Source organism: Zootoca vivipara, chromosome 6, assembly GCF_965207765.1.
Source record: "Zootoca vivipara chromosome 6, rZooViv2.hap1.1, whole genome shotgun sequence".
Lineage (NCBI taxonomy): Eukaryota > Metazoa > Chordata > Lepidosauria > Squamata > Lacertidae > Zootoca > Zootoca vivipara.
The window spans coordinates 54609928-54625475 of NC_142589.1; the positions used below are offsets into that span (position 1 = coordinate 54609928).

At 45.8% G+C, this 15548-nt stretch overlaps 1 protein-coding gene across 20 annotated transcripts in view; it reads left to right on the top strand.

The window, feature by feature from the left end:
* The window catches only part of MACF1 (microtubule actin crosslinking factor 1), a 292907-nt gene that overhangs the window by 196656 nt on the left and 80703 nt on the right, over positions 1-15548 (top strand). For 19 of the 20 annotated variants that reach the window (XM_088672217.1, XM_088672219.1, XM_060275855.2 and 16 more), the window contains 6 exons: positions 893-955; positions 2218-2459; positions 4355-4484; positions 6423-6622; positions 9553-10048; positions 10712-12183. In XM_088672217.1, coding sequence (XP_088528343.1) covers positions 893-955; positions 2218-2459; positions 4355-4484; positions 6423-6622; positions 9553-10048; positions 10712-12183 — 2603 coding nt within the window. The remainder of the gene's footprint in view (positions 1-892; positions 956-2217; positions 2460-4354; positions 4485-6422; positions 6623-9552; positions 10049-10711; positions 12184-15548) is intronic. The other variant, XM_060275851.2, reaches the window with a different exon arrangement.

A 15548-nucleotide genomic window follows, 5' to 3' on the forward strand; every position in this document is an offset into this window, starting at 1 on the left:
TTATGGATTCTTTAGGCCTGATATGTGTACTGCAATCACAGTCTCTTGCTGTGCAGAGCTTTTGAGAGAATATCTCCTCTGAACCAGGCATTTGGCCATCAGTGGAAATGAGGGCCTTTTGTTTGGTGATTGGGGGCTGCCAGAAACAAGCTGGTAGAGTTGCACTTGGGTGAGGATCCAGCAGAAGTCAGGTTGTCGCAATAGACAATCTCCATGGAAACGTCCCACAGCAAAAAATGTGCTAACGAGCTTCCACACCAGCAATCACTGCAGAAGTATAATGAGTTATTTCTAACCATTTTACAACAATGGTTCCCACACCTTTTTGGGCCACTGCCCCCTTAACTCATCCTCAGTGCCCTGTACCCTACCTTATAAAAAGCTTTATTCAGAATAGCAGTTTGCACAACCCACTAATAGCACAATAAAATTCAAAACAGGAACAATTAATTGCACATTTAATCAAAATCCAATTAAGTCTATTAATTCAATTCTGTTGAATTAATTAAACTAAATAAACTTGATCCAGTAATGTCAGCTTTTCAATGTTTGGTAGTCATTTGCACCTCCAGCGTCTCTCTCACCCCACCCATTTGCCTCTTGGCACCCCACTAAGCAATCCTGCTCCCAGGCAAGTACTGCCCACTGTTTTCAAAAGTTTGGGCTGCCGCTTTGATGCTGCTGAAGCTGTCCTGTGGATGCTGTAAAAACAGCAACAACACACACACCCCTCAGATGTTGGTCTTTGTTTGCACATAGCCCCTTCGTGGCCTCCTAGAAAGGGCTGTATTATGGCGGCAAAGGGTACAGCTTACATGTGTTTTCAGACACCCGTATTTCTAACATGTTTTGTCTCTGTCATTTTGTCTTGTCTCCCTGTTGTTTTGCTCAGGTTCTATGCTGCCCGCTGGGGGAAGTTCTGTAGGCAGCGTTAATGGATATCACACCTGCAAAGGTGAGAGAGCCCAGAGTGTTGTGCGTGCTTGTGTGAGTTGTGTCCTGTGGCTGGTGTTGTCCTGTTCTCTCAAAGTAATAGGGAAGTTGGTAAGGCCGAGGCACATGTTGTTGGTTGCCCTGAAGAAGAGCCTGGCTGCTGGATCAGGCCATAGGGGGCCCATCGAATCCAGCCCCCTGTTCTCACAGTGGCCAACCAGATGCCCCAATGGGAAACCCACAAGCAGGACTTGAGTATAGCAGCAGCTCTCTCCTACTGTCTTGTGATTCCCAGCAGCTGGTATTCCGATGTATCCTCTATCCCTTATGGATGGAGATTGTGTTTGGGTGCCCATTGTTGTCCCCTCTATTCAAGGCAAAATATCACTGGTAGAGCACCTGCCCAGGTTCAGTCCCCAGCATCTCCAGGTAGGGCTGGGAGTGTCCTCTGTCGGAAACCCTGGAGAGCTGCTGCCAGTCAGTGAGTGAGCTGGACCAATGGTCTGACTTGGTATAAAGCAGCTGGAGAAAAGAAGGCGCTGCTCTAACCCCAGAGTATGTGTCCCTTCTGTTCGAACTGTGGGGAGGGGAGAGGGCATGCTGCAGAGTAAAAACTTTGCAAGGGTCCTTTCCCACCCCCTCCCAAGCCTCACCTGGTGTCCAAGGGGGATACCTTCTCACAACAGTCTGACTGCTTCACCTCAAACCAAATTGTAAGGCCTGCCTGCTGTTCCTCAGGCCAAGGTGGTGAGAGTCAGAGCAAATACTGAGAACTTGCTGAGGAAGAGCAAAAGGTTTTTCTGTGTGAGGTGGATATTTTGGGAGAGGGTTTAGAATAGCCTCCTCACAACCTGTTGCTGGACTACATGCAACTGGAGCTCGTGGGAGCTGGAGGGCACCAGGGTGGGGAAGACTGGCTTATTTCAAGTGCCTTTTGGAACTTGTGTCTGGTCTGTTCTCTCCAAGGGAAGTAATGCATGGGTCAAAAGTGGGGCAAATAACTTGGCATTTCCTGTTTGTGTAACTTCATTGGCCCTGGCCTTCCATCAGAATGTATGGGAAGCACACATTTGTATGTATAGCTGGTGTGCCTGTGAACCACACAGGTACAACTGCACAGGTACCCATGAAATCACCTCAGCTGATCTGCTTAGGTGTCCTGTCTTTGTCCATATGAAAACACCTCTAACTTTTTATCTTTATATTACCATCAATATGGAAATGAAATCATTTCTCCAGCTCAGATTCAGTCCTCCCCCCACCCCCCTTTTTGTTTTTGTTTAGATTTGACAGAGATCCAGTGTGATGTGTCAGATGTCAACCAGCAGTACGAGGGGCTTGGTGCCACTTTACGGGGGCACCAGGAGCAGCTGTCCTCCATGTTGGCCAAGATGAGAGATGTCCAGGAGGAGGTGGGCTCCGTGCTGAAGTGGCTGGAGTCAAAGGAACAGGCCTTGACCGCGCTGGAAGCTTCCTCCTCACCTACCAAGTCAGAGACAATGAGGGCTCAGGCGGACCATAACAAGGTTCCTATTGTTATTCATACATACCTTGATATCCTCCTTCCTCACCTTGTTTGCAGCAGTTCGATACAATATAAGGGGAGAACGTCCATACATGAAGTAGCTTTCGGGGGGGGGGGAGATATCACAAAGATGTGCAATTTGGAAGTGGTCGTTTTTATAGATCTGGCACAGGAGGTACTCTTTTATAAGGCTGATCTAACTGTTGGTGCTGGTGCATGGCCAGCCACTGAGCTTAATGGCGAGAATCCAGTTGCCACGTGACAACCACAGGTAGTTTAAGGCCTTTATATGCAATCCGAAAAACCAAACAGGGCCCCAGACGTAGCATTAAAAAGGGAATGCAGAAGGGAAAGTGTTTCTATTTTATTATTTATTTATTTACGTTTGTAGGCCTCCCTCCATCCATAGATCTCAGAGCAGTTCACAACATAAAAATGCAAGACAAAAATGCATAATAAAAGCAAGAGCGAGCTAAGTATCCACCACCCACAACACATTAAAAAGGGTAGTGAGTGTAATCAGCCAAAAGGCCTGGTTGAGGAGGATTGTTTTCTCCTGGTGCCTAAAGGTGTATAATGAAGGCGCCAGGTGAGCCTCCCTGGGGAGAGCATTCCACAAGCAGAGAGCCACCGCAAAAAAGGCCTGTTCTCGTGCACCCACCCTCAGTTCCTCTCATGGAAGAGGCACATGAAGAAGGGCCTCAGATGATGATCTCAGGGCCCATTTAGGTTCATATGAAGAGAGGCATTCCTGAAGGTATTGCGGTCCTGAGTCGTTTAGGCTTTATAGGTCAAAACCAGCACTTTTAATTGGGCCACAAAACTAACTGGCAGCTAGTACAATCAGGCCAGTACCTACCGTATAATAATAATAATAATAATAATTTATTATTTATACCCCGCCCATCTGGCCGGGTTCCCCCAGCCACTCTGGGCGGCTTCCAACAAAACAGAAATTCTAAAATACAGAAATCCATCAAACATTAAAATACAGAGATCCATGTAATATCCTCAAACCATCCTGCCCCGGTGAGCAACCTGGCTGCTGAATTCTGCACCAGCTGAAGTTGCCGAACTGTCTTCAGAGGCAGCCGTACTTATAACGTGTTGCAGTAATCTGAGGACAAGAAGGTAAATTCCTGACACTGGACATGGAGGAGGTAACTGAGCAAAGTTCATCTGATCTGTCAAAGAGGAAGGCCCGGCCAAATTGGCACAGTGGCCCTAAGCAGACAAAAGGTTCAATGCTAACAAACACTTCTAAAGAGCCCCCTGAAACTGATGAATGCATTTTAAAGATAACATGTCCCTTCGATAACATGGCTGACTGGATGGTGGCCTTGCAGCCCTGAGAGTCCAAATTTGAAAATCTGCTACTGTAACTAATTTAACAGAACTGGAGAATGAAGCACTGTCTCTCAGGATTGGCAATCAGTCAGAGTTGATCTGATTGGTGATAGTTTACAAAGCTGCATTTATAAACCCATTTTTATGTGTTGTGAAAAATTATTGTGCATTTTTCAAACTGACTTGCCCTGAGAGTTCATTATTATGTGGCTTTGCATTATGGCCTGTAATATATTTCTGGTTATCAGTGGAAGTGTTGTTGGGCGTGTTGTCCTTATCAGAAAAGTTCGAAGTGTGCTTATTTTCTAGTATTTTCTAGATTCTGCCCTTCAGGAACAAGCCCAGCTTGAAATGCATGTGGTACTTGAATCCCTTGGAAATGGGAACCGTTTTTCTTCCCACACACCTGTCCACCCCACACCTTGAAATTTTTGTTGCTTCATCTAATACACAAAGCATGATCTGTTTCTAATAATAATAATAATAATAATAATAATAATAATAATAATATTGCAATTGTCTCTCTCCTCCCCTCCCACTACCCTGTAGGCATTTCTGGCTGAGCTGGAGCAGAACACTGTGAAAGTCCAGAAAGCAAAAGAGTCTCTTTCTGGACTCCTGGAGAAATATCCCGAATCGCCAGAAGCAGGAAATTGGAAGCGGATGCTAGAGGACTTAAGTATGTGATCCAGAGACCTCTGAGAAACTCATCTGGGGCTGAGCAAGACTAGGCCAGTTCTAGAAAGGCAAAGCAGAGCTCCGTCTAGCTGAAATATAGACTGTGCGGTGGGTGGTGCCGTGGCAATCAGGAAAGGACTGTAGGCTAAGGGGAAAGTGTGGAAATCATGACAAGGAAGCCAAAGGTCCAGGAAGTTCTCTTAACTCTAGTGCTGTGGAAGTGAATGAGAGCTGGCTGCCTCAGATGGCAGATGCTGAAAGGCAGGGAATGGCAGTGAGATGGCGGATAGCAGCCTCCTCTGTGCCCCCTAAAGAAGCCTGCTACGCTCAGGATGATGCTGTCCTATCACCAGTATCAAAATACGATTCAGCTACCAGTCCAGTCAGCATCTGTGTATGAAATGAAGGGTGCTATCTTGTCCTTGACTGTAGAAGCAAAATGGCTTGTGCTGGCTGGGGAGGGGGAGTCATTTAGAAATTGTGTTACTGACATTCTTGGGGTATCATCAGATAAACCTCTTTGGTGGCCAGCAGGCCAGCACATCCTGCTTCTGAACAAATCAGGCTATCACAGAGTTAAGTGGAGAAAGCATGTGCAGCAGGCAGAGAACAGCGTTCAGCAATCGGAGGGTGGAGAGGCTGAGAGAGGAGGTATGTCTTAGGCAGTTATCCTTGGTGTGAGAAAAGGGGCCATCCTAAGTGCATGTGTGTGGGTGTGCATTCATTTCCCACAGGGTTGGCCCAATGGATTATTCCGCAGGAATGTGCAGCTCTTTCCATTTGGGAGCTCTAGCCCCTCCCAGACTGAGTGCATGGTCTCTCTCCACCCCACTCCCTGTTCTGCATGCAACAGAGGATCTACACTGGCCAGAGAGATGGAGTTGCACAAGGCCCTCCTGAGTAGTGTGTAGCAGTTGCAGACCCTGAAGCCTGCAGTTTTGGGCATGCCTTATAGTCAAGAGTTCCCTTACCCTCATATTTGGTTGTGTTTCCTTTTCCAGATCTTCCCTTGCACATCCCACTCCAAATCTGGGTAGATCAGGCTCATGTCCTGGCCAGTTTATAATGCCATTTTATTTCTGAAGCAGCCAGAAATCGTTAGTTAGCACAAAGCATGATCTGGTTTTTGAGTGAGTGTCAGAGCTGATCATGCCTATCAGCTTGCCAAAGCTATTGCAGTCTTACTGTTGTTATTTTGGGGGATGCTGTGTGATTTCCCCCACCCCCGAAAGATGAAGCCTGACATTTTAAATGTTTGCTAAAACTGTAATTCATATTTGCAAAAAATTATTGAAACTGCTTCATTTGCCAAAATTTTCCCCTGAAAACTTTTTTTAAAAAGAGCACTTTTAAGAGCAGTTCCATTTCTGTTTGTTGAGAGGAGACACTCCCTGTTTGCATAGGAACTGGGCCAATGAAAAGCATTGTATGGAATCTTTCCAAAAGTTCATGGAGGAGGCTCTGCCATTCAGCTGAGATCAGGTGCACCACCTCGTTTTGTGGTCGGGGGGAGCCCTTAGTGTGGGGGTAGGACACAGTGTGCACCTGCGTTAAATTTTGGTGTCAGTCTGCAGTATCTTCAGTTAAATCAGGAGGAACGGACTTAACCTTCCAGGGGGTCACATTCTAGCCGTGAGCAGGGTAGAAATGAAAGTAGGTGTGGCCAGAGCTCATACAGAGCAAGGCCGCCCCACACTCACACCACACCCATATGCATACACACACGCCTGCATGCTGTGATGACCATGTCCCAACCACCTAGGTCCCATGTCACCTGGGGAGGGGAGACATGGCCTCATTTGGTCCATGGGCCTGAGTTTTCCCATCCCTGCTGTAAATACCTGATCAAGTAAGTCCTAAAAATTCACCCATAGCCAATGAGTCCCATGGGAGCCTTTGTGGAGGGAATGTACCCAGTCATGGTGTTTCTGGCATTCAGATTCCAGGTGGGCACATGCCAACCAGGTGACAGCAGAGCGCCAGCAGAAGTTGGAGAAATCAGCCAGTGAGCTGGCCAGCTTCCAGGTGGCTGAGGGCCAGCTGCGTCCCTGGCTGATGGAGAAGGAGCTTATGATGAGCGTGCTGGGCCCACTCTCCATCGATCCCAACATGCTGAATGCACAGAAGCAGCAAGTTCAGGTGAGAAGCCGGCAAAGGCATTTTATGCAACCAGGTTGAAAAGGGTATGGTGGTCAACGCAGGTGGAAGTGCCTGCAGAGCGTGTGCTCAAGCAGTTGGAGCAGCTGCCGTGCAAATGCACCATCCCAGCAGGTCCCTTTGGCTGTGCTCATTGGCCTTGGACAGCCAGCCTTGGGAATCTGTTCCTAAAACCAAATCTCGTGTCCACAAGTGTGCTTGGTTAAGAAGGTACAAGACACCCCTGTGACTACAAGAGTGCACCATGCTAGTCATTTGCCAGTGAGAGGGAACTGTTGACCTTTTACACTGCACTGTCACCACTGCAGATGGCCTGAGCAACTGCAGCTTCTACCACAGCAATGATCAGTTGGTACAAGGAGCTGATATATTTCCACCTGTCCCCTGGCTCATCAGTTTGAGCAACACAGGGTGCCTGTCCTTGCCTACCTGCTTTCCAACTCCAGATCACTAGGTCTGACAGAAGGGGTGCTTGTGTAGAAATGCTCAGTTTTATTGAACAGCTGGCCCATCTCTTGCATTTACCTTCCTCTCCTTTGGATTATGAATCATGCTGCTAAGAAGAGGCCTGTAGGATCGAGAGGGTAGGATTGTTGGGAGATCTCCATGCTCATACAGTTTGACTCTCAGTCTGCAATTTGTTTATATGAACTGGAGCAGCAGCAGGACAAATAAGGCAGGGGAGTGGAATGTCTTTTGAATGTCATCATCATCTCTGACATTTTTTTAAAGCTGAAATCCTGTTTCAAGCTGACTTCCCACAGCTTCTTTCCAGAAACTCTACAGATGGTTTATAGCAACTCAATATGCTTTTAGTTGTGTGTCAGCCAACCTAAACTCTTGCAGCAGACTAACTTGTTTAATTGATTCATTAGCTGACATCACATACATTTGCAGCTCATTGGATGTATCTTCCGAATCCTCAATGAAGAGGACAATTCATCTTTGGCTGCCTCTCATTGCTCAGACCTCAGCTTTCCAAGGAGCCTTGGACTTCCTTGGAAGCTTATCAGAGGTTTCTCATTCAGAATCAAATCAGGCATGGCAGGCAAGCTTCCATTTATCACTCCCCTTCCAGTGTGCAAACACAGGGAAATGTTGGGTGTGCTCTAGGACCCACTCGGGTCATGTGAGGCCTATCTGGAACACTTGCAAGAACCAAGAGTATGTCCTGGAACAGGGGTGGGCAGGAGGTAGACTGGTTGATCTCTCAGTTGTTTAACATTAGCAACAACAAATTGACTTTTCTCACCTAATTTAGGCTGCTGAAATGGAGTTGGGCTAACAGGGTAGATTTTTTGTGTGCAAAAGGACTGAGCTCAGAAAAGAATGAGCTCAGAAGCACCCTGGTTAATTCATAGTTAATTCTAACCATGGGCTCATCCAGACATTCCATTTATTCAGCACTCATCTTAGTTTGTTTACATGGTGGTTTGACTATGTCTGGTCTTCATTGCGCACTCCTTCTGATTTGTTTGTATATATGCCATTTAGCATTTCTTCTGCATTCACCCTGACTTGCTTCCAGGGGATTTATACATCTACCTGTTAGTCAATCATTCATCCCACAGTTTCCCCCGTCACTTTCTGTGCTACAAAGTGGGACTTGTTTTAAACAGTAAATTGGAGTTTGTGTAAAAATGGATTTGTTGCACATGGGTGACTGAACCCTTTAATCCACTTTAAATGCTCCAGATAGTGGTGGTCTGGAGGCACCCTGCATGTCTTTTGCACCTGGCTCTCATCGGTAGATCTTTGAGTTCTGGTGAAAAAAACAGATTACTGTAGATCCAACAAGCCTGAAGTCCACCTCTGCCCTAGAATCCTTTGCAGTATATTGAGGGGTAGAACGTGTTTTCAGATTAATTAATGTGAAAAAGGGGAAGTTTGGAAACCACTGATATTCCCAGGAACGGCATTGCTTACATTATATCACATCACATCACATCACATATGTGCTGCTTGATTTAAAAAAACAAAGCACCTTCTAAGTGGTTTTATAAAAATTAAAAGAAACATTAAAGTTATCAATAAAAACAGTTAAAAGCAAGTAAGGAGGTACCAGAAATTGAACAGCCTGATGTCAATGGGCAAGGAATTTCATATTCTAAGTGCTGCCATGCTAAAAATTGATTTATTGCAGAATGAGCATTATGTGGCACTTGTAACAGTATTAGTTCCACAGTTCGAAGCAGCTGAGTGGGCACATATAGGGTGATCCTATAAGTAAACTGGTCCCATGCTGTTAACGCCTGTATATAATAGTAACACCTTGAAATTGGCCCAGTAGTAACACCAAGTCATTATTATCATTAGGTTTAAGAAGGCAGCCGTTCCCTTGGCCCTTTAAAAAAATTTTTTTATGCAACCAAGACTGACAGTGCTATGGCTGCATTCTCCTTGGCTTCTTTAATCTTTTTTTAACCATCTTGCTCTCTCATTATTATTAATAATAATAATAATAATAATAATTTATTTATACCCCGCCCATCTGGCTGGGTTTCCCCAGCCACTCTGGGCGGCTTACAACAGAAAAATGAAATAAAATAATCTATTAAACATTAAAAGCCTCCCTAAACATGGCTGCCTTCAGATGTCTTCTAAAAGTCAGATAGCTGTTTATTTCCTTGACATTTGATGGGAGGGCGTTCCACAGGGCGGGTGCCACTATTGAGAAGGCCCTCTGCCTGGTTCCCTTTAACCTCACTTCTCGCAGTGAGGGAACCGCCAGAAGGCCCTCGGAACTGGACCTCAGTGTCCGGGCAGAATGATGGGGGTGGAGACGCTCCTCCAGGTATACTGGACCGAGGCCATTTAGGGCTTTAAAGGTCAGCACCAACACTTTGAACTGTGCTTAGAAACATACATTAAAAAACATACGCACTGTTTCTCTACCCCCTCACCCATTTTAGTTCATGCTGAAGGAGTTTGAGTCCCGCAAGCCCCAGTATGATCAGCTGAATGAGGCTGCCCAAGGGATACTCACCAGCCCCAGCGAAGGGTCTCCATCCATCAGCAACATGCAGGAGGAGCTCCAGGCTGTCAACCAGAAGTGGACTGAACTCACGGAGAGGCTCAACTCACGCTCCAGCCAAATTGACCAGGCCATTGTCAAGAGCACCCAGTACCAAGAGCTGCTCCAGGGGCTGTCTGAGAAGGTGAAGGCTGCTGGGCAGTGCCTGAGCACCCAGTCCACCATCAGCACCCAGCCGGAGGCTGTGAAGCAGCAGCTGGAAGAAACAAGTGAAATCCGGTCCAACCTGGCACAGCTGGAAGAGGAGATCACGGAGGCTCAGGCCCTGTGTGATGAGCTCTCAGTCCTCATTGGGGAGCAGTACCTGAAGGATGAGCTGAAGAAGCGCTTGGAGACGGTGGCCCTCCCTCTCAAAGGGCTGGAAGATTTGGCAGGTATGGAAATGAATCATTTGAAAACATGGGGTGATTAGTGCTGTATAACACCATTTGCAGAATTTAGAAACACAGACAGCATTTAGTCAAGAAGGAGGACTCCCAACAGCCAGGAAAGTTGTGCGGGCAATAAGGACCCAATAGATCCTTGGCTCACCAGATGTGATGAAAGGCTTAACCTCAGGGCCACTCCACATATTATGAAGCAAACTCAGTGTGTCACCAGCACAGGCCCAATAGGAAGCCCCAGCCAATGCCATCTCCCAGTTGTATTTTTCCCTAATGCATGTGTAGAAGTGGGATGGTTAGCTGGGCTCCATTTTGTCTGTCTGAAAAGAATTGGAATGCCAACCCATCCCATTTTGACCACTGCCTCTATGTAAATGGAAGGTCTAGAAACCTTTTTTTAAGCAAACAGCTGTTCAGGGGATCCTACAGAATCAATTAAATTCCCCTGAATAGACTCTATGTTGTGTGATTTGTGGCTTCCTAGGTTTATAAGATTACCTTACCTTTAATGGTATACCAATTTGCTTTTTCACTGAAAGGTGCTTATTTGCAAAGACTGGAATGTAGATTTGTGCATCAGGCACATTAGGAGATGTTCCTAGCTTTATGAAATGAATGTCTTAACAATTTATTCCTGCCTCCTCCAATTTTCAGGTGACCGGATGAATCGATTGCAGACGGTGCTTGCCAGCTCCCAGCAATTCCAACAAATGTTTGATGAGCTCCACACTTGGCTGGATGACAAGCTGAGGCAGCAGGCACAGAGTGGGCCCATCTCAGCTAAGCTGGAGAGGCTGCAGTCTCAGATCCAGGAGCAGGAAGAATTCCAAAAGAGCCTCAACCAGCACAGGGGCTCCTATGAAATGATTGTGGTAGAGGGCGAGTCTTTGCTCCACTCCATTCATCCCGGCGAGGAGAGAGCCAGTTTGCAAAGCCAGCTGGTCAACCTGAAAGCAAACTGGGAGGAGCTTAGCAAACAGATCACAGACCGACATGCTAAGCTCAAGGACTGCTTACAGAAGGCTCAGAAATACCAGCGTCATGTGGAAGACCTCTTCCCGTGGGTGGAGGACTGCAGGTCAAAGATGCTAGAGCTGGAAGTCACTCTGGATCCAGTGCAACTGGAAGCCACGCTCCTGAGGTCAAAGGCTATGCTGAGCGATGTGGAAAAGCGCCGCTCCCTTCTGGAGATGCTGAACAGCGCCGCTGATATCCTCATCAATGCATCAGAAATGGATGAGGATGATGTTAGGGATGAGAAAGCTGGGATCAACCAGAAGATGGACGCTATTACAGAGGAACTCCAAGCAAAGACCGGTTCCCTGGAAGAAATGTCGCAAAGGCTGAAGGAGTTCCAAGAAAGCTTTAGGAACATTGAGAAGAAACTAGATGGGACAAAGCATCAGCTGGAAATCTATGAGGCTCTCGGCCCACAGGCCTGCAGCACTAAGAACTTGGAGAAGCTGAGAGCCCAACAGGAGGTTATCCAGGCATTGGAACCCCAGGTGGATTACCTGAGGAATTTCACTCGGGGCCTGGTGGAAGATGCTCCAGATGGCTCCGACTCCTCCCATCTCTTAAGTCAAGCTGAGATCGCCCAGCAAGACTTCAAAGCAGTCAAGCAAAAAGTTAACGAACGTTGTCAACTTATGGAGAGCAAGCTTGAAGGGATTGGTCAGTTTAATAATCATGTTCGGGAGATGTTCTCTCAGCTGGCTGACCTAGATGATGAGTTGGACAGCATGGGCTCTGTTGGGAGAGACATGGACAGCCTGCAGTCTCAAGCAGAGGATGTCCATGAATTCCTGGGCAAACTTCAGAGGCTGAGGCTGGATATCCAAGCTTCTGAAGAGAAATGCAGGCAAATGTTGGATGATGAAGGAAGCCCCGACCTCATAGGGCTGAAACGTGAGCTGGAGACTTTAAATAAGCAATGTGGCAAACTGAACGAAAGAGGCAAAAGTCGCCTGGAGCAGGTGGACACAACCCTGGCTCGTGTCAAGGACTTCTATGACAAACTAAAGGAGCTGAACTACATGACAGCCACAGCAGAAGACAGTGAAGCTTTGCAGTGGGTCGTGGGGACAGAAGTGGAGGTCATCAGCCAGCAGCTGGCAGATTTCAAGGTAAGGACCTGGCTATGCTGCAGATGGCTTCTGGCTAATGCTGGATCTACTGATGAGTTGTTTTGAATGCTGTAACCCACCCTGGGACCTTAGAGTGAAGGGCCTGCACTGTTCTGTGGGTGAAAATTCGCCCTATGCTCTTTCTCCCTTTTCCCCTTTTTTGCCACGTACAATCTTTCAGCTTACCTTAGCAGTTTTTATACAAAGGAGAGAGATAAAAGAGTTCTAGAAATAGTATAATCTTATTTTTAAAAGACCTTTATCACTTGTTTGTATAAACACTGCCAGGTTTGGCAGAAAACAAAGAGCACAGGGTGAATTTCCATCGGTGTCATTCTCCCTGGGTGACTCTTTCATTCACATGAGCAACTTTTGTGGTCCAATTTAGGAGGCTCTTCATTCATTAAATCTTAGTGTGTACATGTATTGCAACACACTAAAAACTTAACACAGTATGTTGTGCTTAAAAAACATCTGTCCCTCACAACCCACAGCGGTCAATGACCCTCCACTTATTTGGATTACTTATTCTAAATATTTAACTTGAATTTGGTTTGAATATTTTAACAGCTCTCAGCTGCCACAGGTATTCTGTGAAAAGGCTCTTTATATTTAGAAGCATGTAAGACATAATGAACTGCACCCTATATTACTTTTGTAGTAGTAACTCCTACACCGCAGAATGAGAAGTGAATCAGTTAAATCATCAAATAACTCTGTATTCTTCTCCTCACTCCATGGGGAGGTTGCCTGAGACTTCCTTGTATGACTTGGTGCTCTGGCCTTACCTTCTTCATCCAGTGGGGGCAGGAGTTTCTGCCACATCCCAGCACTGGACGCAATTCGAATTGTTGAACCATTCTCAATGCAGAGATGCCACAGTTTCCTCTGAGGAAACAGCCAGGCTGTTGTCCCACTTGCAGAGCCTGGACCCAGATAAATGAATCACAAATCATGGAGGAACATCCTCTGAGGGTGTGTCTTTTCTACTTTAAACAAAAGTCTTGCTGGCTGCAAAAGTGAAGTGTGCTTCAGAAGTCTGAGAAACGCTACTCTTGAGGATGTATTGCTGTGCAATAACTCTGAGCCAATTGCCTTGTTGGGCTTGCTGTTTGTGGCAACTGACTTGAACACAGAACTTTTCCACTTGCCAGGAAAGACAGGGGACGTTTTAACAATCTCCGTGAATCACACCGTGAATTGATCTCAGTTGGGCATCTGGTGCTGACTCAGTTAAGCGTAAGGCTCTGGTCTCCTCCTAGCCTGAGTGCCTTTGATTGGAAACTGAGATTGAGCAAACCTTACATTGAGAAGGAGCTGTTCTCTAGCTGGCCTGTCTGATATGGAAAAGTTGGGAAGGGGCAAGGACTGTGACTTGGGTTTTCTGTGTGGAGAGTAGAAGGCTTTGAGGACCCTCTGTAATTTCACCCTTGATATGTTTATTTATTTAATAATTTCTGCCCAGCCATGATGCATAAATCAGGCAGGGTGCATTATAACACGTAAAATTGCAATTGCGGGGAGAGACAATTAAAATAGCTATTTATTTACTATACTGGTTAATATTTAGAATTTCTAAGTGATGTACATAAAATGATTTTTTAGTCATACAAAGTATAAGAACAATTATAATTCATCCTAGAATGCCTACCTTAAAATGTTTGCTGAAACAGGAAAGTGTTTGTCAATCACCTCAACTTCAGCAGGGAGGGGGCCTGTCTAATCTCAGTCAGGAGCACGTTTGACAGGGTTGGGGTCCACATGGGGTCCACTGCATGGCTATATCTGATGGCATGCAGAGCCTGGGGAGTGGACTCCCCAATTTTTCCAGTTCTAGTAACTCGTAACGTATATCATCTGCACCAAGGAAATCCTAACCCTTCAATCAGAATACTGTAAATTATTATTATTTATTAAACTTATTTTTATTTTTATTTTTTTATTTTACATAAGCGGCTCATAGTAAACACCTACATTAAAACTAGCATGAAACAAAATGAAGAAAAATCTAAAAAGTGATAATATTTTTAAAAGAGGATTAAAACATTATGTGTGTGCATCATTTGAACTATATGTGGAATTTGTTGTGCTTCCAAGATTTCAAGTTTTCAAAGGATAGAGAGGAGGGAGTTTATGTTGACTAACTATGGGTAGCCTGTCTGGTTCTGGGGCTGATGGGAGCTGTAGGATGAAGACTATAAACTATTGAGAACACTGCAGGTCACCTAAGGCTTTCCTGCCCTGCCACATCACACTACTACCTGATCTCTGGAAGTCCTTATTAGGCTTCATCAGGCCACTTCACAAAAGAGTCTCTGAAATCATAAGGTCTAGAAAGTGCCTGAAATTCTGTTCAGCACTAGCAGTGTGTTTTTTTCCTAGAAAAATTGGTGTTGGTACTTGCCAGTACTCACTATGAAGTTGTTACAGTAAGTGTCACACTTTTTAACCAAAGAAGAAGTGCCGGTAATTACCAGGAATACAGAAGGACTGTGTAACTTGCTTGTTCCTGATGATGATGTTGGTGGTGGTCTCTTGTGCTTCCATGCACTCTGGTTTCCTTCATGGTGTTCCATTGCTCCAGAAGTGGCTTAGTGACGCTGGCCACATGACCCAGAAAGCTGTCTGTGGACAAACACTGGCTCCCTTAGCCTGAAAGCAAGATTAGTGCTGCACCCCATAGTCGCCTTTGACTGGACTTAACCATCCAGGGGTCCTTTACCTTTTACCTTTATTCAATAAAAAGTTTCAAATTGATTTGACAAAATATCAACACATAAAACAATTTAATGCATAAAGCAATTCACTCAGAGTTGGTGATATGAGGGCAGGGTCACTGTGACAGTTGTCCTTCCTCACAAAAAAGGAGAGTTCAGGTGCCTCCTGAACCTGCTGTGGGGGAAGGAACTTTGAATGGTTTCTCTCATCAGCATGAAATCACACCCTGGGCTTGTAAGTGTTTTCCTTTGGGACAGAGACTGGAGAGGCGCCAACCCGGAAGCTTCTATTCCCAGAGCTTGCAGCAATTCTGTGACTTTCTTCTGCTGTTCTCATGTTGCAGAAACTGGGATTGGCAGCCGGCTGGCTGATAGGGGGGGGGGTCTGTGTTGTGCTGAGCTCACAGGAAGTTAGAACAATGGGAGGAAAGGATTTGTCTCTGTCGGCTATATTTACACCCCCCAAGAGGGTCTCTGACTGGGAGAGCTTTCTCCTGAGGCTCATTTCCATAGCTTGGAGAACAGAATATCCCCCTTCTCAAACATCCTATGAGTGCAAAATTGGTTTACCTTCTCCTGAATTTACCCTCACCACCCTTAAATGAAAACCCCAAGCTTGCTTTTTACCTTGAGTTCCCTATTGCAGCA